Source organism: Thrips palmi, unplaced genomic scaffold (assembly GCF_012932325.1).
Source record: "Thrips palmi isolate BJ-2018 unplaced genomic scaffold, TpBJ-2018v1 HiC_scaffold_16, whole genome shotgun sequence".
In the NCBI taxonomy this organism is placed as follows: domain Eukaryota; kingdom Metazoa; phylum Arthropoda; class Insecta; order Thysanoptera; family Thripidae; genus Thrips; species Thrips palmi.
This window is the reverse complement of record NW_023144625.1, coordinates 1,011,716-1,030,963: the sequence shown is the minus strand read 5'-3', so window position 1 is coordinate 1,030,963 and position 19,248 is coordinate 1,011,716. Positions and strand designations below refer to the sequence as shown.

Below are 19,248 nucleotides of genomic sequence, written 5' to 3'. Positions count from 1 at the left end.
TATCTGAACAATGCTACCCATGCCGCGTGGAGCCTGTTCAAAAAAAAACCTCCCCGCGTGCACTTTGGCCAAATACAGAATTTGACCTATTTTTACGAGTTTTCAAGTCGCTGCAGCTCCGAAACTAGACCCACACCCAACAATTCCGAGATCGTAGCGTGTTTGGGCATGGTATGGACTACAATTTCCGCTATTCGGTTTGGATTTTCACGATATGGGCATAGGCCGGAAAACTCACTGAAAATTGGTCCAAAAAAACCAATTTTCTGCGATTTTTCACACTTTTCACCACCTTTACCTAGTCGCATCTCAAATCCAAGTACATTTTCCGAATCCTCACAGTATTCCCTTTCAGAAACCGTCCTGGGAATCATCGTAGCTCGAATAGTGGCGGAGTTATTGGCCAAAACGTGAAAAAGTGCGAATTTGCTCAAACCACCTTAATGAAGTTTTGACTAAAACTTTGAGGGCGCTTTTCTCAGGAACTACTGGACCGATCTGGCTGAGATTTTGCACAGAATGTTTTTTTGATAAGGTCTACCTACAAAAAAATTTTCATCATGATCCGAAATGGTGACCTACAAAAGTGGCCGATTTGGGATGGAATGCCCCTTATCTGTTTCGTCTTGAAATTGTCTATGTCGCGTTTGGATTTAGGCTCGCGAAAGCCGAAAAGAAGGCGAGAAAAAGACGAAAAGAAGTCTCGTACGAGCGCGGCAAAAGAGCCGAAAAAGACGAGATTGAGCGCTGCCGGCTTCCGGTCGGCAAAAGAGGTTGGGGGGGGGGGGGGGTTCAATACCCTTCAAATCCATTTGGTGTGTCGGTTCAATACCATTTATTCACTTATCGTTCGATCTATTCAATGCGTATGATTTCGCTAAACGGTAATAGAGAGCACGAACAGTAAAGGCGATAAAAAACATTATGAAGTGTAAAATAATATTAAACTGACACACCACAGCCGTCGAATTTCTCGTCAACACCCAGCCGCCGCGGCGGCAGCGTGATACAGGACTCAAGCTCAGACACCCACCCTCCAACAAGTCGCCCTGGCCCAGCAGCTTGTGGCACCGATTTCCGAGTCTCATGGTTCGTAGTTCGACGCTGCGTCGAGGCGCAGGCGCGATACGCAATAGAGACAATTTCAAGACGAAAAAAAATAAGCTTGCGCAGCGGCATACAGGACATGAGCCCCGTCCCGTTTGAGCCCCGATGGTCTGAGCCCCGACCTAAGCCCCCTTTCATGACCATAGCTCTCGTCTTCTGCCGCGCTTCAAACGGACTTTCTGCGGAAACCAAATATAGCCGAAGTAAAGACGAAAATATGACTCCGGCCCAGACCCGGGTCAGTTGCAGACTACGGCGCGTCGACGCACACTCGAGTCGGGAACCGCACCCAGAAAAAAGGTGTCTTGAATCAAGTCGGGCTGGCCTTGAAACAAGGCTAAATGGGCCTTGATTGCTTCAAGGCCAAAAAAGACTTGAATTGAGTCAGATATTGCCTTGTTTCGTATTGTCGTGGGTCAAGTCATTTTGGACTTAAAACAAGTCCACGAGAAGCCTGAAACAAGTCTTTTTTGTTGTTTCAGGCACGATGGAGCCTTGATAGCGACACAGTGTTCAAGGTTTTTTAGACTTGAAATTTCTCACATCTGTTCTTAGTCTATCATGGCCTTGTTCCGTTAGGGCTTGTTTCAAGAAATTTGACTTGAAGCAGCCAAGGCCATGGTTGACTTGAATATAGAGCCTGCGGTGAAATACGCGTCTGCGATTATTTTCAGTCGTTAAGCCCTTAAATACCATCACCCGCTAGATCTTGTCCACACAGTAATTGAAATGGCAGACTCTGTGACGATTCCTTTCAGAAAACGAAAGGAAATATGGCTGAATTAGATGGTCACCGCAGAAACGACTTTGGCGCCTTGTCACCGCCCGACGTGGTTTCGCCAGCTGCCGCAAGAGCGCGCTGCGCGCGTTGTGCTGCCGTCCGCTCGCGGGGCCAGCCCCGGTCGCCACTTAGGGTAGTTCGGAAGTAGGCCCGCGCTCCGACGGGATGGGACAGGACCACCTTGCATCGGTTCAGCAGTGACATGATGAACAGGATTCAGGGAATCAGCAGCAAGAATTTCGGTTCAAGTCTAGCGCGGACTTCTTTTCGACCAGTCTTGAAACAAGTAGGAGTGACTTGAATCAAGCCTAAATTTCAAGTCAACAAAATCAAGTCTATTACCAAACTTGATTCAAGAAACCATTTTTCTGGGTGCGCATCCTCTCCGATGGGACGGTAAAGGGTGGTAGTGACACGGCGCCGGACACGTCCTTCGTCACCACGATCATGTCCAGGAGACGTGCTTGCTGCCATTCCGCGTCATTCCGCGTGCCTGGCGGAGCAGTGCGCCGAGAGGATCGGCAGGCTGATTCCGAGCATTGCTCTAAGCACGCAGTCTCTCTCGCAGCTGGGAACGTCTTTGTCATTCTCGCTGAAGGCTCTTACGACGGTCCTCCTTTAACGACCGATCTTGCTGGCGCACCAAGGCTGCAAGCGCGGATTCGGGGGGTGGGGGCAGTGGGGTTTTCGCCCCTCATAGCCCCTAAAAAGCCCCCTGAAAGGTAGACAAAAAGTGCTCCTTTGCCCTGCAAGTAGGCGAAAAGTGCTACTTTTCCCCCTCCCCCTTTCCATAGGCCGCCTCTGGATCCGCCACTGCAAGGCCGGGGACCCGTGCAGAGGGTGCCCAGGCCGAGGGCAGCGCATGGTGCACAACGACATCGCCGCGGTGACCTCGGAAACTTGTTGTGAATGCCCGGTACACCCGGTACGATGATACGCATGCGGCAAAGTCGACTCCACCTCGGAGGGTCGAAGTGATACAAAAGTTGTGTCACCGTGCCGCATGAGGCAAATAAAAGGGCCAACGCCCCACTGCCCTCGTAGTGCACGCACGCCCTGCCGCACCCTTGCCGTCGGCCACCACCACAAGGTCGTTTGGTTCCTGTCCCAGTGACATCCGCACTGCCTGCCACAGTGTGTCGTCAGCAATCGAAGAGTGTGTTACTGCTAGGAGAAAACTAAGGAATACATGTGATAGTCTCATTTCCAAAGGCGGATCCAGAGGCGTGATCGGGGATGTCGCAGAAGTCGCCTACCTACCTACAGGGGCTAAGTGTAACTTGTTGCCTACCTGTCAGCCGCCGCCCCCTCTCCCCCCCCCCTTCCACCCGGATCCGCGTCTGCTCATTTCACATGACAGATTTTGTTTGGATTTCTCGATTTCTTGATACCGACGATACCCTCCTCACTCATGAAAGTCTCTCACTTGCGAAGTTGCGACGCAGTTGTTGGAACTCACCGCACCGTTCCTGGGGTGCTGGCGTCGAGTAGCGTGTAACGCTGTAATTCTCATCCGTCTGCCGGACACAGTAGCCTCGCAGCCAGGGGCCATAGAGGACAACTTCGAATTTCTCATACGTCTCGCGAATGGGTAGCCTTTCCCCGGGGGGTCTCGTTTTGTGTAGCCAACCTGAAACATCTGCCGGGTCGCCCATCATACCACCCTGCTTAACCTCAGTCTTTCTGCGACCGGCCTAAATATTTTTTAATTTATTTATTTTAAATTTTTTTTTTAAATTAATTAAAATCACAAATTAAACTCTTTTAAAATTTAAAATTTAAACGCAAATAAAAAATAAAAAAAATTTAAAAAATTTGGGTTTTTTATATTTCGGCCGATCGTGCATGGTAGAGTTGAGCCCATCTCATTGTTTGATAAGTTTTAAAAATTATTTAGGTCAACTTCTATCAAAACTGTTATGATATGAAACAATAGAGAACATAACCAAAGCACGGCCTCTATACGGTCATTCCCCAGTTTTCTAACCACTGCCCTAGTGATCCTGGCCAGGACCTCAACCCTTCTTCTTTCCGTTCTTCCCTCAAATCCCCTGGTTCCTAAATCCCATTGGCCATGCACCCCCACTCTCCACCATACTGTTCTTCCCTATGTTCTTCTGCATCTGTAATATAAAGGCGCGTTGTCTGGCGCCAGCCACCATTCTGTACACGGTCACCTTGTTGATAATACAGAAGCTTCCGTCTCCACGAGACCTTCGACTACCCTTTCCCTCCAAGTCCCTTACACTGCCACACTATAACACTGGTGACAGCGGTGAATCGGGCTTTGAGGTTAAGGTCGGTCAATGCCTTCCCTGTTAGGGGGGAGGAGAGTGAATGATAGCGCGAGAGTTTGAACTTAGCAGTTTTCGAGTCAGTGAGTGTAGTGTGTGAACTTGAAGCTAGTAGAGGCCCCCAAAACCCAATACCAGCGTGTGAATCGTGATTGAAAAAGCTGCTAACTCAAGCTAACGAAAGTGGATATTTGTGTGTGTAATTGAATCAAGCTTAGCCGCTGAGGCCAGGCCCCACCTGACTCCAGAGGTTAGGTTTTCGAGGTGACTCTGGTGAGAAAAAGTGTTGGAAACTCGCCGCAAGGTTTGAGTGTGTCCAACGGGGTACAAGGAGTGCTAGAAATAGTCTAAGGCACCTGCTACCTGAGTGAATAGTCACCACCTGCATTCGTTGCTGTGTGAAATTACTCACTTACGGAACGGGTACAACCTGTAGATGCACAAGTAGTGTGACGTCCACCTGCATTAAGTTTGCTGCGTGAAATTGCCTACGCGAGCGCTACAGCTAATTTAAGTCTGTTTGATACGTGACCAAGTGACGTCCACCTGCATTCGTTGCTGCGTGAAATTGCCTGCTCACTCATTAAACAAATCAGCCCCCATTGGCACTTGACGAGGTCCACCTGCATTCGCTGCTGCGTGAAATCATCGAGAACCAGTGCTTGACTGATACAGGAACAATTTCCTACTGCCCGTAAGCATGTCCCCCTGCATGCTGCTGCGTGAATTGCCGCATGATCAGTAAAGCTACAAGTTCGGTTTTTACCCGCATTGATTTCCCCCTGCACACGCCTGCTGAGTGAATTCGTGCTGGGTGAGGCTAGTTAAAGGCCTACTCTGCCACTGTGTCAAAGTGACCAGCTGGCATCGGCTGTGCTATTTTAAGGAGTGAGTGAACTAGTCCCAACTTAGAAATTAGAGGCTTAAAAACAAGTCAAAACTTTTTTAAAGCAAGTTAGATTTCCCCCCAAAACCCCTGTTTTAAATCCTCCCGCAAAACCCGGTCGCCGCAAACTCCATAATTCCACTTTTCCCTTGCGGGCAATTTTTGAACCAAAAAGTCCGCTTCACACGACCCCCGTCCACGAGCCCAGGCCCCCGCCCAATCCCCCCCGTAGAAAGGCGCCGCCCTTTAAAATCTTGTACAACCCCCCTGGGGGGACTAATAAACCATCCGACCCAGGCCCCCCGACGTGAGGAAGAATCCCCGCGGCAAAAGCCCTTCCGCCCCACGGGTGAACCGGGGAGGGCCTAGAGGCCGGGCCTGGCCACCAGGGGGGGGGACGGGAGGTTTTTTTCCAAAAACAAGAGCCCCCGCCGTGTACAGACCCTGGGCCTAGGTTGAACCAGAGGCACAGCCCGTGCAGAGCAGCACGAAGCGGTCGGGCCCCCCGGCCCCGCCCCGGGGGCCCCTCAATGGCTGGGGACTTGGTGGGCATGTTAAATAGAGGAAGACGACGAGTACGACCAGGCCCACGCCGCCGTCGACGCGCGCACCCCTACCCCGCAAAGGGTAGGCGCGATCAGCAAGATAATCTACAGCCCCAACAATTCTACAATCTAATGCGTGACCTAATTAATCGCGCTCCTCCAGCACACATGCAACCAGCAGCTACAGTCACTTCCACATCTGGCTATGTACCACCGTACAATGGTAGCACAGGGTACGATGTCTACAGAGCACAATTTCTGAGCATCGCAGAACACAAAAACTGGTCCGAACAGGAAAAAGGGGCGTTCCTACTGCAGGCCCTACAGGGGGAAGCTACCAAGGTCATTCGAACCTTGACCACACAAAATAGGCCATTAACATTTGCCAATTTAGATGCTGAGTTAGAAAACACTTTCCATATGGAGAGAGTTGTGGGAGAGGACTCGATTTTACGAGTCACTTAAACAGGAAGAGGGAAAAACTCTGAGAGATTATGCTCAGAAAGAAAAGGGAAGCTGTGGTCGATTACATCCCAAACAGCAATCAAATCGATGGGGATCAAGCCGGTGTTAAGGCTTTCATAAAAGGGGTTAACAGATAGGAAGGGGGCTGAGCGTATTTGCTATGCATCGGTCAACTCAGTAGAAAAAGCACTCACCATGTAAAAGGGCACTGTCTCTGACCTCAGAGGCGCCCAGTAAAAAGGTCAGGAAGGTGGAAGTTGATGTTTCAGACGATAATGCTGAAGTCAACTACACCGACCAGGAAGCAGCACCTGGAACAGGGACACAAACAGGTAGAGGCAGAGGCAGAGGCCGAGGCCGAGGCAGAGGCCGAGGCCGGGGTGGCCAAACAAGCAGTGACTCCAATTGCCACACATGTGGTAAACCAGGGCACTTCGCTGCAGCCTGTCAAAATCATTTGACTTGCTACTACTGTGGGAAACGCGGTCATATCAAGCCAGACTGCAGGCTTCGCATTGCTGATAAATAAAGGGTCGCTATCAGGAACACAGCTAAAATACGAGCAAAATCAGAGTCAAACTCTAACGGCAAAACAACTATAGAGGCACCTCTCCCCCAAAGGGGGCAGAGGCGGGGCAGTTACAATAGGGGGCAGTATAACAATAAAAATAGTAAAAACAGTGACTCAAAAGGACCATATGTCCGATTCCCTGAGGCCCCACCGGATTTTCCCAAGGCAATGTCATGGTACGCAGACACAATCCACTCCAGGGCACGCACGAAGCACCCCAACCCCAAACACTCAGGCTAAAATAATACACAAAATGACAGTAAGGTAAATATGCCATACTTTCCCCAAAACCGGAAAACCAATAAGGCCTTCTATTGAGCCAATGGAAATAGAGGTCCCCAGAATTATAAGACCATTGGAAACCGAACCTATTTCTGTACTAAGGACTCAAGTGTCCCCTCCTGTCATTACAAAAGCTTGCAAACATAAACCCCAAATTTTGGGCAAAGAAAATATTAACCCGGCACATAAATTAAAATGGCAGTTTCCCTTCCCCATAAGAAAGGCCCTCTGGTAAACTGCCTTGTGGCAGGCGAGGCCAGAGAAGCTATCGTTGATACTGGAGCTACTATAACTGTCTTTAAGGGGACCCGTAATTTACCTGTTTCTAAATTACGTTTAAAAAAGTGCAACATCACACAAGACATCACTGTATGGGCCGGAGTGGACTGATGTTAATTTGGGAAACCCAAACTTATAGGTTCCCAGTTTATGAGGCTGATATTACTGAAAATCTAATTGGCTATGTTTTCATTAAACCATTTGAAGGTGTTGTAAACACCAAAACAAAAATGCTCGAACTTGAAAATGACATTCAAGTTCCATACAAAGTAGTAAACCCCGTGCACAAGGGAGTTTTCGCCAGGGGCAATCTGTCCTACCCCATACGTGCTAATCAGAAAATCTTGCTAAAACCTTTCGTAGAGAGGCAGGTTTCCACGAAGTTGGAAACTGACCTGGTGGTTGATGAGTCGAGTTGTCTGACGCGTTGCTTGCCATGACGATTAATGGGTATAGTCCCCCTCCGGAGTCGGAAAGGAAACTGTCCACTTCTGCTTCACCTCCGAAACGACATGCCACACAGTGACGTCTCAGGCAAGAGCGGAGGGGGCTGATCATCGCCAGCTTGACAGCCAGACCGGTCATCGCCAGCTTGACGGTCTAGAAACAAAGAACAAAACCATGGTAAAAGATTGTGAATGGGGGGGCCAACGCACAGAAAGTGAACAAACATTGGGGAAACCAACCACCCGAAAGAGCAGAAGGCAAGATGCATGTTGGTTTGTTAACAGCCAGTAAAAGTAACCTAATGTTAAAAGTCAAATCTCAGAAAAAATAGTCACACAAAAGGCGTTTTACCGTGTGTGACAGGCCCAGTAAATGTAACTCTACTAAATCTTGGAGACACTTGTGTCCAAATTCCCAAGTATGCAATTATAGCAGAAGTCCTACTACTCCACCCCCTACAGTTTATGGTCTTGAGGATGAGGCAAAACCCCGATTTTGAGGAGGACTTAGAAAGGGGGGAAGAGAGTGGATATGAAAAGGGTAATGAAACTAATAATGAAAATTAAAAAGTGTCCCTGTCGAGCAGTCAACATAGCAAAGGGACAGAACATCTGAATTTAAATGAGCATGAAATAGAAAAATTTTCCCTGATGCAGAGTACAAGTTGCCAGAAAAAGAACCCATTCCAGAAAATATGCCATTACCTGCAGACTTAGATGCCATGATCAAAGCCACTGCCTTGCCACCAGAACAGAAGGTAGAAGTAGAAAAACTCATTCGCAGACACCACGATGTATTTGCACCAGACAACTTCACATTTGGTCGATGTCCATGGATGAAATTCAGGATAGACACCGGCGACCACCCACCCATCAAACAAAACGCACGTCCAGTACCCCTGCATTACAGAAAAGAAGTATATGAAACATTTATGAAATACTTAAAAATGGGAGCCATCAAACCCAGCCAGTCCGCTTGGGCATCACCCATTCTCTGTGTCCTTAAAAAGACTGGAGAAGTTAGAGTTTGTGTAGACTACAGAGCACTCAATGCCATCACTAGAGTTCCAGCAGCACCAATACCCAGAACACAGGAAATTCTACAAAATTTAGGGGGACACAAACTGTATCACACCTTTGACTTAGCACACGGGTACCACAACTTAGAAGTACACCCTGATGACCAACCCAAAACAGCTATTATTCTACCAGAAGATTTGGGACTACCACACAGGCAGTTTGAATACACTCGATTGAGTTTTGGGCTCTCTGCAGCCCCAGGGGCATTCCAACAAGTCACAGACAGACTAGTCACACCAGCCTTGGAACCCAACAAGCACAATGATTTAGGAAATACTGTGTCTGTTTACCTGGATGATGTCTGCATAGCTGGAGACAACTTTGAACAAATGTTGCAACGGCTGGAAGCCTTCCTTAATAGAGTCAGAGCTGGAGGGTTCCTCCTCAAAGCCAAAAAGTGTGAGTTGTTCCAAAGGGAGATTTCCTTCCTAGGACACATCCTGTCTGAAACAGGAATAAAAGTAGATTCAAATAAAATCGATAAAATCATTCATTGGCCACAGCCAAATGACAGTTCAGAATTAAAGTCATGGCTTGGTCTAGCCGCCTACTATGGCAAGTACGTACCTCATATGGCCAGCAAGGTTTCACCCTTGTACCGCCTACTCAGAAAAGGAGTCCACTTTGATTGGACGCCTTATTGTCAGGAAGCTTTTGACTCTGTCAAAACAGCTCTCACCACTGCGCCAGTCCTTGGTTCTCCAGATGTGGATAAAGGACCATTCACGTTGACTTGTGATGCCAGCCTCACTGGCCTAGGAGCAGTCCTAACACAAGAACAAGACGGCAATGAAGTAACAATAGCTTATTGGTCTAAAACATTAACCCCAGCACAGAGAAACTACTGTGTCACTCATAGGGAACTCCTAGCATTGGTGGAGTCAGTGAAAGCCTTCAATCATTATTGGCTGAGCGATAGCGAAGCCTGTTACTCCAGTGCGGTTGAAAAGTTTTGTCTGTCTGTCTGTCTGTCCGTCTGTCTGTCTGTCTGTGTGTGTGTGTACACTACTCCTCCTGAACGGCTCGGCCGATCTGGCTGAGATTTTGCAGGCTTAGTAGGTATGTTCTTGGCTCGCCACACGCGAAATTTCACTGTCCTAGCTCAACTGGTTCAGTTTTTATAGCCGAAAAACACTTAAAAAACGGCGAAAAATCGAGTTTTCTGCAGGCAGATCACTTCTGTCGTGAAGAAAGGGGGGTCTGGGGGGCGGAGCCCCCCAGCCCCGACAATTAAATAAGTTACGAGGGTCAAGATCGTGTTCTCTGTAGATGAAGCAACTCTATCTATATTTGAGGGGGGTCTGGGGGGCGGAGCCCCCCAGCATGCAACAAGTAACCGCCGACGGACAAGCCAATGCCTGCCAAAGGCAGGCCAGCGCCGCAGGCCAAGGTAGGTACGCCAGGCGCGGATTGGAGAAACAGGCCGCGAGACATCGCGAAGCCTGTTACGACAAGACGCTGTCTGGCGTAAACCTACCTTGTCTAGCCGGAGCACCTTTCATAGTAAAATCAGATCACGCAGCCTTACAGTGGCTCAAAAATTTCAAAAACCCTACGGGCATGTTAGCAAGATGGTTGGAAAAGTTGTCTCCATACAAGTTCACAGTTGTGCATGAAAAGGGCACTAACATCAGTCATGCAGATGCACTAAGTAGACGGCCAAATAGGCCATGTGAACCTAACTGCAAAAAGTGTACAAAAATCGAAGCTAAAGACGCAACAGCTTACCTCATCAGCTCCACTCTTGTGGAAGGGTTAACGATCCAGGAAATCTTCACATCAGTACTTCAGGCCCCCAACACAGCACCAGTAGTTCACCCAATCAGCTTGGAAGGGAAGTTCTCCTCTCCACTGGCCAGACAAATCGAAGAGTGGTACCAAGTCAAACGAGACTTCCACTCGAACACAGACAAAACATTCCCCGGGCTGTGCACCTACAACAGAAACAACAAAACAATCATTAGTCTCATTGTCAAGGAAAAGATGGAGCACAGACCACACATTAATGATGTAGAAATAACACTAAACATCCTGAAAGCTTGGCTCATCAACAGAAATATCACTGAGTGGAATCTACCAGAGTTTGACTATTACAAAAGTCCAGAAAACAATTTAGAAATAATTCCACTACTCTACAAAGTATTCAAAGACACAAACATGACCATCAATATCTGTCACCACCACACCCAGCCAGACCCAACTAAGGTGAGAACTTGTGAAGAAAGTTGTCGCATTTGCCAAACAGTCGAAGAGAACAAAAGAGTTACAGAAATTCTACACACTGCAATCTCACCTGAAGGGGAAACATCACTAGAGATGGCATCACTACAGAGGGCAGACAAAGACTTAGCCCCAATCATCACAGCAGTAGAGAAAGGCCAGAAGCCCCTCCTTCAAGATGTCATCAAGTTTGGGCGCAATACCAGAACACTTTGGCACCAATACAACTCCTTAACACTTCAAAATGGAGTACTCTACAGGAGATTCGAGGACCCAACAGGAGACCCTGCAAAAGAAACACTCCAATTAATATTACCCAGAGCCAGCGTAAAATTCACAGTCAGGGAATACCATCAAAACTTGGGAGAAGGGAATCATTTGGTGAAACAATGACACTCAATTACTTACGTGGGTTTTTTTCTGGGGCCCAGAATGGCCGATGATGTAGCAGCACACATATCCAATTGCGCCCTTGTCAAAGGTTCAAGAAACCGAGACACCCCCCCAAAAAACGCAGCACTCAAAATATTCAAGGAAGGAACACTCCATGGCAGGTGGCATGTAGATATTTGTGGCAAAGTACCTAAAACAAAAGAAGGATACGAGTACATTTTAGTGGCAATAGAGGCTTTTTCAGGCTGGCCAGTTGTAGTCCCACTTGTTAAAAATGATGCTAAAGAAATTGCAACTGCACTAAAAACCCCATTTTTTCTCAGTTTACGGAGCACCAGTCTCTATCCTTTCGGATCAAGGGACACCCTTTGAGTCACAACTTTTCCCAGGAAATAATGGACTTGTACCAGAAAAAGAAATATCGAACAACAGCCTTTCACCCTTCAGCCAAGGGAAAAAAAGTGGAAAGGTGGATCAAAACCCCTCAAACAGCAGTTGGCAATGCTTGTAAATAAAGTCCAGAAAGAGTGGGTGAAATATTTACCTCACATAGCTCAGGCGTACAGGAACTTGCCAAATCCAGTCCACAAGTTCTCTCCATATGAAATGATGTTTGGCACAACAATGAGGACTCCACTCACACTGAATCAAGGAAGCCCACCATGGACAAAGGACGTTGGAACCATGCCGCAACAAATCAGAGAGCGTCTGGACCAAATCCACGAACTGGTCAGGGAGATGCAAGAGTCGGCTGCAACAAAAATGAAACAACGATATGACAACACCGCAATGCTGACCCCATTCAAGGCAGGAGACAGGGTCTATCTCTACAGACCGAGAGGGATTAAAGGAGTCTCCCCAAAGTTAACATCACCATGGGAAGGACCCTACACTATACTAAATATCTTAAACGACTGTAACGCAAGAATTCAGAAGGAAGCTCACCCATATACCATGATGATAGTCCACACCGACAGACTGGCAGCATATCCAAACTCCGAGGAAGAAACTTAAGCTGCATGGCTCACATACGTCTGAGTCATCCAATAACCAAGGACAACACGGCAACGGGCCAACACGACTGACCAAAGGTGAAGGAAAGGGCAGCCTGGCCTTGCCCAGGTCTCCGATATGGTCTGTGGCAATCGCCGCCGGCCACCCACTCGGGGCCCGGCCTTCGGGGATCCTGTACCAGTTGGTGTGAAGCTTGCTATCACAGGACCCGATAGCGAGCTGAAATCTCAGTCTGCATGTACGCCATGTAGGCATTCTTCTGGTCGCTCTCGACGAAAAACTCCACTTACATCCCGACCCGGACACGGGACCAGGCCGGGAACGGAAGAGGCAACTTCCAGCCCAACTACGCCGGCGGGGCCGCCCGGGGGGCTATCCCCGACATAAAGCCTAGGCCTTTCCCTGGCAACGCCCCCGGGGCCCCCATACAAAAAAGGGCCCGCCGGTACCCGGTTCCACTGGCCAGATGGAAAAGACTGTCCCCCGGATCCCAAGCCTGAAACAGCCCCGAGCCCCCGACACCACAATGATGCCGAGAGTCCCCCCGGGGGAAAGCCGCGAAACGGCAAAGGTTGGAACGTCCACCAACAGGACACGGCGGATCTTCTTGAACCACTTGATCCACGACGTCAATCGAGCGACCATCGAGCGGCCCTCTTCTAGTCACAGCTAGGCATTTTCCCGGAACTCGAAATCGGTGTCTTCAAGTCCAAACGTCCAGAGCAGTCACCAAAAGTTCAATTCTTCAGGGACGCACTCCAACCTTGTCAACAAACAGCTGCGAGGAAACCGCCTGCTCGAAATCGGCACTCTGACGCCCCGGGAAAAAGTCGGGTCCACATAACCTGCAACAGGAGAACCCAAACATGAGTCGAACCGGCCATGAAAACACCGCCTCCTACGACTAACCGGAAACAACCGGCCGCCATCTTGTCCTTGCCCGCCATCTTATATCAAAGTCAAACTTGAATCTAAACCCAACTCAGCTACCAACTCGGAAAATCGGAAAACATCTGCAAAAATGGCCCCCAGAACTTGGATTGCTCATAAAGGAACCAACGAAAAGGACTCTGCCCACAAATTGAAGGATGGAAAGGTAAAGAAAACTTACCAAATACCCAAAACCAGCCACCACAAAGAATGGGCCAGAGAATCGCCACTTCAGCCAAAGGACACTCTCAAAACGGACACGGATCGGACTACGCCACTGAAACAAAATAACAAGCAAATTAAACAAGCCAAAACATCACCACTAGCAAAACTATTTGAAAAAGAGGAAGAGAAAGAAAGAAAAGCAAGACAAAGGCAACATCAGGAACTGCTGAGAAAGAAAAAGCGAGACGCAGAATTTAAGAGAGAGCAACTTGAACAGAGAGAAAAGATCAGGAAACAGAGAATTCAAGCTCAGCGAGAAAGAGAAGCCAGAGAAAGAAAAGAATACGCAGAGAAGCTCAGAAAAGAGGAAGAAGCTCTAAGCTGGTTTGAAGACCCAGGATATACAAATTTGCTAGGAGCATGGGACTCCACTTCGGAATCAGAAATTGAAGTTATAAATTTAGAGGAAAACGATTCAGACATTGAGGAAATCTACTGCACAAGCCCAAAAACAATAAAAACTAATGAAAGGGACCCAGAGTATGTCAGGCAAGTGTTGGAAAACATGAGAGCCCAAGAAAAAGAGATGATGCAAGAAATAATGGAAATAGAATTCCAAATAAAAGCTATAGAAAAAGTGGACTCACCAGGACTACGAAAGGAACAGCCCAAGCCAGCGCCCGAAAACGCCAACAGTGCCACTACACTGGAAGCCGAATCAAGAGACACGACGCCTCCAGAAAAACCAACGGAGACGGCGGAAACCATAGAAATACTGCAACAAAACAAAGAAGCAAATGAAGAAAACCATCAAACAAAGCCCACCTCGTGCAGAAAACGAGGAAAGCCAAAAAAAGAACACTGTTAGAAATTAGCTCCGAAATTTTATGGAGAAAAACCCTATAATCACGTTCATGGAGACTCCATTCATTTTCCATTTTTTTTCGGAGAGATTTTCTCAGGGCTTAAACAGATGTTCTTCGGAGCATTCCTTGGGTCCAGATGGGAAGTAAAATGCAAGTCTTTCTCAGAAATATGAAAGAGGACTTCGCTGAAGCATTTTTTAGTCTGAAATGGTCAAAGAAGGGACAATCTCATTCGAGTCCATTTGACTCATATCCTGTAACTTTCCCTTAGTATTATGAAAACTGAGCTCAAGAAGTAGGGGTTCACATTTCCCACAATTTTTAACTGGTTGCAAACCTTTTTTTCGTGTTTTTGTGATAGTGAAGCATGCATTTTTGTTCAAAATTCCGAAATTTTTCGGAGAAAGCCCAGAATTTGCATTTATGGAGAGCTCCATGCAGAAGTTTCGGAAAAACTCCATGATTTTTCCATTTTTTTTCGGAATTTTCTGACAGTGAAAGATGCAACAAGTGTGCAAAACCAACCTTTAATGGTGAAGGAAAGATCTTGTTTCCGAGCAAAGAAGTAAACAGCTTCAACAGCGGCTCAAACAAGACCAGAAGAAAAACAACATCAAACCTGAAACAAAACAAACCAATTAACAACTGAGCAGGGAGCGTCAGGTAGGCCCATCACATCAACAAGTAAACTACAGTAAAACAACAATAAATCACCAAACCAGAAGAAAAGTAAAAGAAAAGCAACACTCACCAGAAGAAACCGTTAAAAAAAAAAAAAAAAAAAGAGGTTAGGAGTTGGGACATGCAAACAACAGCCTCAAACCACATGCAAGTAAAAAAAAAAAGAAGACAGCAACAAGTAAACAAACTTAGATTTAATAACGATGGACAAACTTAGTTCTAATAGGATCCCAGTGGGAGAACGGGCCTTAAGACTTGTGTGAGCAAAACAAACAATCGCAAAAGCTAAATCGCTTACATGAATAATATTAACATGAGCAAAAACAAGAAATGACACCATTCATGAAGATGATAATAGTACAGACAAACAGGAGCTTAATGAAGCACAGTACAAACAAATAAAGCATAGGTGACATCAGTGAATGAGTAATAGCTTAAGGAAACAGAGATCAATACAACTTAATGTGATTGAAACTACGAGTACATAAACGGCAGTGACAATCTGGAAGGTGGGCAATCCCGGCCTGTCTCTCCTCTTCATCACGGGGGAATCTAAAGATTGTAATTCCAGCAGGGGGAATATCGGAACTGCAGGGGATCGCTTCAAAAAGATCTCCCATATTAAGGTCAGGATTCCCGGGAAGAAAACCAAAGTCACCGGGGTTGCCCATTAAAGGGCCGAGGGCTACCTCCTGGTTCCCCATGGCCTCCACCTCCTGCACTAATTGCTCCATCTAAACAAGATAGAGAGCACTCAAACCCAAAACCCACACCATCTCGTAAAATAAACCCAAACCAAGAAACTCGCCTGATCTAAAGGAATGTCGGGATTAGGCAGTGGGGGCAAGTCCCGGATAGCATAACCTGGGGCGGCGCCGATCCCCGGCCCACGCCAAAGGAAGGGGGGTTCCAGTACAGGAGGGACACCCTCATCATCAACAATGACGACGTCAGGGTCATCGACACCCTCAGCCTGAAGGGCGTCGACATCGACGTGCCCAGCCCAGAAAGGCTCTAGCTCAAGCACAGGGAGCGGGGGGGATATCCTCTTCTGCCCAACCAGGAAAGTCTAAGGCGTCATCCTCAGCCCAACCGGGGAAAAGGAAGGGACCATCAACATGCTCAACCGCCAGAAGGGCCTAAACAAAGACAGGAAAAAGGAATAAGAGGAATAAAAATTAAAGAGGCAGAAGGGGGTGAGAAGAATGCACCGCCAAAGGACTCACAAAAACGGCGTTGTTGCACCGCAAACAACTGAACAAAGGGTGCGTGTCGGCAAGAGCAGCATCATCCCACTCTTGTACTTCAAAAATACCCTGGGGGGGTTCATGGGGCACGATCTGGTCAGGAACATGGGGGTCGGGGCCCGCAACGTGACACTCACCGCAGAGCTACACCAAGAAAACACAAGCCATGCCACATGCACGAATACAAGACCAAAACGGGAGTAAAAATCTACTTACGAATCCACCATGACCTCCGCCATTGGGCCCATCGCAGAAGCACCACGCCGAAACGGCATGAAAATGGAGAGTGAGAACCACCATCGCGCAAAGGGCAAACGGAACAAACGGAAGACTGACCGCGCTGAGCTCTTCACTCTAAGTGACGCTACCAATGCCCCCAACGCCAGCGAGAAGGACGCCGCAAGCACAATCAGCCAATCCGGAGCCAAGAATACGTCAGCTGACTCGAGCCGACCAATCACAAGCCGCGCGCAACAGTCAGAAGCGCACCGCAAGGCTCCGACCTGCGCAAACTCGACGCAACGCAGGCTAGCAACGGACAGCTACGGTACGACACGCGACTCCAGCGCTACGCGCACTGGCGGCGGTGCACCGTACCAGACCGCGCTAGGAACCCGACGCGAGGAGTATCGCCAGACGCAAGCGCACGCACGGCTCCACAAGGAGTGTCGTCAGTCGCAAACCCGAATAAAACCACAATAAACATTGTAAACCTGACTGTACAGACATGGAAAGAAGTAAAACTATTATAAATGCTTCGCATTTCCTTCATTCGGAGAGGAGTGAAAGTACAAACAGAGTTCAGCAACTAAAAGTCTAAATTCACAGAACCACTGTCGACTTGGCGCGCGCCTAGCAAGCCAAAATGATCTTCATCATGATGAACGTCGCCTTCTTGGCCATCGTCGCTGCACTGATGGTGCATTACTTCATGAAAGAACGTCGCCCGATGGCTCCAATTATCTACCTGGAAGGAAACATCGCAGCCGGAAAATCGACTCTTGCAGCCAACCTCAAGAGATTGGAGCTTTTCCCAGTACTGGACGAGCCCGTCAAGGATTGGCAGGACGTGGAAGGACACAACTTGCTAGAACTTCTCTACACCGACCGAGCCACTTGGAGCTACCCCTTCCAAGTACTCGCACTAGACACGCTTGGCCGCCGCCAAACCAGCTTGCTGGCCAACCACCCAGAAGGGCTGACTGTCCTGGAGCGCTCGCCCCAGTGCTCACTAAGAGTGTTCGCTCAAGCCCTCGCCGAGATGAACGCCATCGGCCGAGAACACATGGCCATTCTACGAATCCTGCGCGACGCCGTCGCCCCGCCCACTCAGCGGCCGATTCACTACATCTACGTACGCACGCCACCGGCCATAGCGTACCAACGATTGAACCACAGAGGCCGCACAGAGGAAGTAGGTGTCACCGTCGAGTACCTCACCCTGCTACACGACCTGACCGACGCCTGGCTGCTGCAAGAGGAAGCCAACCCAGTTCACGTCCTAGATGGAACGCTCACCCCTGCGCAACTGCTAGCAGCCGCCCTGGACATTATCCAGAACCTGAGAGATGACGTCACGCCAGCCCAGGAGCCCCAGCCCATACGCGAGGAGTAGTTCCATAAGTTAAGTATTTGCACTAGCAAACAGCTAATTAGGTCTCTTAGATTTCGAGGTGCCTGCAGAGTAGGATTAGCTAGATAGTCAGGATGGCACCAGGCAAACCAACCAGACAGAGTAGAGGTTGGATACTTAAAAGCGCAAAACTGTGTAGAGTGTTTTTCTGTCTGTTTCAGTTGGAGCTTCACCAGAACTAACACAAATTTTTGGTTGGCCCACAGGCGGAACATCCCAACTTCACGCGGTGTTGCAAATCGTGACGACGGTTGTAACATCCGTTTGGAGCTGTTGGAGTCTACCTGGCGTCTGAGATGTTAAAGGCCAACTATTCTTTATTTTTCTTTTTTTAACAACAAGCCGACCCGCGGGCTTAGGACTGGACACCCTAACGCCTGGCACCCAGAAGGTGTAATGGGGGAGCGAGCCTTTGTAGCATCACATCAAGACAGCGAGCAGTCGTCATCAACTCAAGAAAGAAAAACTCAAGAAATTATCAAAATTGGACATTTAATCAGACTTAAAAATTGAGCTAAATTGAGTGAGAGAGTGGGAAGATAGTTCAAAATTTTTAAACCAACACGTCAATTCAAGTCAGCATTCTAAGTAAAGATCTGGAGAAAAGGGTGTACGAGGAAAATTTTGAGAAACTTCGTTTCTTTCATTCAGGAGGGAGTGGTGTTATGATATGAAACAATAGAGAACATAACCAAAGCACGGCCTCTAGACGGTCATTCCCCAGTTTTCTAACCACTGCCCTAGCGATCCTGGCCAGGACCTCAACCCTTCTTCTTTTCGTTCTTCCCTCAAATACCCTGGTTCCTAAATCCCATTGGCCATGCACCCCCACTCTCCACCATACTGTTCTTCCCTATGTTCTTCTGCATCTGTAATATAAAGGCGCGCTGTCTGGCGCCAGCCACCATTCTGTACACGGTCACCTTGCTGATAATACAGAAGCTTCCGTCTCCACGAGACCTTCGACTACCCTTTCCCTCCAAGTCCCTTACACTGCCACACTATAACAATACTCACAAGAAACGCAAGATGAACCACAATATTGTCACTACAACAATAATAGAAATGTCGTTTCTGTACAAAACCATGAAACTCCAATTGTAAGTAACATTGAAAATAATTACAACAGTACATTATATATAATTCCAATGATAATTTTTTTCTAAACAATATAATTGCAATACAGGAAAGACATCGTAATACACAAAGTGATGATAGAAATCAAAATATAATTCATAATATACCTGACCAAATAATGGAAAATATCATTGAAGAACAAAGCAATAACCGAAGTTTCAATACTCGGGTATTCATGAACAGACAAGTTTTGCTTCACCATACCACTCCTGATTGCAATGAAGAA

General features: G+C 47.8%; 4 protein-coding genes across 4 annotated transcripts; 2 read left to right on the top strand and 2 right to left on the bottom strand.

The window, feature by feature from the left end:
- Positions 1-7,706: 7,706 nt before the first annotated feature.
- Positions 7,707-11,042, bottom strand: LOC117642349. Its single transcript, XM_034380433.1, has 6 exons — positions 11,030-11,042; positions 10,465-10,670; positions 9,304-9,503; positions 9,027-9,180; positions 8,362-8,555; positions 7,707-7,810 (listed from the first exon to the last, which is right to left on the bottom strand). The coding sequence occupies exons 4-6, from the start codon at positions 9,173-9,175 to the stop codon at positions 7,707-7,709; spliced, it is 447 nt and encodes a 148-aa protein (XP_034236324.1). The 5' UTR covers positions 9,176-9,180; positions 9,304-9,503; positions 10,465-10,670; positions 11,030-11,042.
- A 397-nt stretch (positions 11,043-11,439) lies between these two features.
- On the bottom strand, positions 11,440-12,678 carry LOC117642348. The gene is made up of 3 exons (XM_034380432.1): positions 12,295-12,678; positions 11,894-12,100; positions 11,440-11,539 (listed from the first exon to the last, which is right to left on the bottom strand). The coding sequence occupies exons 1-3, from the start codon at positions 12,303-12,305 to the stop codon at positions 11,440-11,442; spliced, it is 318 nt and encodes a 105-aa protein (XP_034236323.1). The 5' UTR covers positions 12,306-12,678.
- A 706-nt stretch (positions 12,679-13,384) lies between these two features.
- On the top strand, positions 13,385-14,326 carry LOC117642347 (RNA-binding protein 25-like). Its single transcript, XM_034380430.1, has one exon. It carries the CDS (start codon positions 13,385-13,387, stop codon positions 14,324-14,326), a length of 942 nt encoding a protein of 313 aa, XP_034236321.1.
- A 2,791-nt stretch (positions 14,327-17,117) lies between these two features.
- LOC117642345 (deoxynucleoside kinase-like) lies at positions 17,118-17,867 on the top strand. Its single transcript, XM_034380428.1, has one exon. It carries the CDS (start codon positions 17,118-17,120, stop codon positions 17,865-17,867), a length of 750 nt encoding a protein of 249 aa, XP_034236319.1.
- The last annotated feature ends 1,381 nt before the right edge of the window (positions 17,868-19,248 follow it).

Bases quoted from the DNA above. Each gene is read 5' to 3' on its own strand.
- LOC117642349 (XM_034380433.1), bottom strand. From the start codon at position 9,175: ATGTGTCCTAGGAAGGAAATCTCCCTTTGGAACAACTCACACTTTTTG. The intron at 8,556-9,026 runs GTAAACAGACAC...TCTGTAATGCAG, and splicing joins GCTATGCAGACATCATCCAG to GGGTACTGGACGTGCGTTTT. The intron at 7,811-8,361 runs GTAATGGCATAT...CTTTGTTTCTAG, and splicing joins CATGGCATCTAAGTCTGCAG to ACCGTCAAGCTGGCGATGAC.
- LOC117642348 (XM_034380432.1), bottom strand. The intron at 11,540-11,893 runs GTAAATATTTCA...CTTTTGTTTTAG, and splicing joins GTACGCCTGAGCTATGTGAG to GTACTTTGCCACAAATATCT.
- LOC117642347 (XM_034380430.1), top strand. From the start codon at position 13,385: ATGGCCCCCAGAACTTGGATTGCTCATAAAGGAACCAACGAAAAGGAC.
- LOC117642345 (XM_034380428.1), top strand. From the start codon at position 17,118: ATGATCTTCATCATGATGAACGTCGCCTTCTTGGCCATCGTCGCTGCA.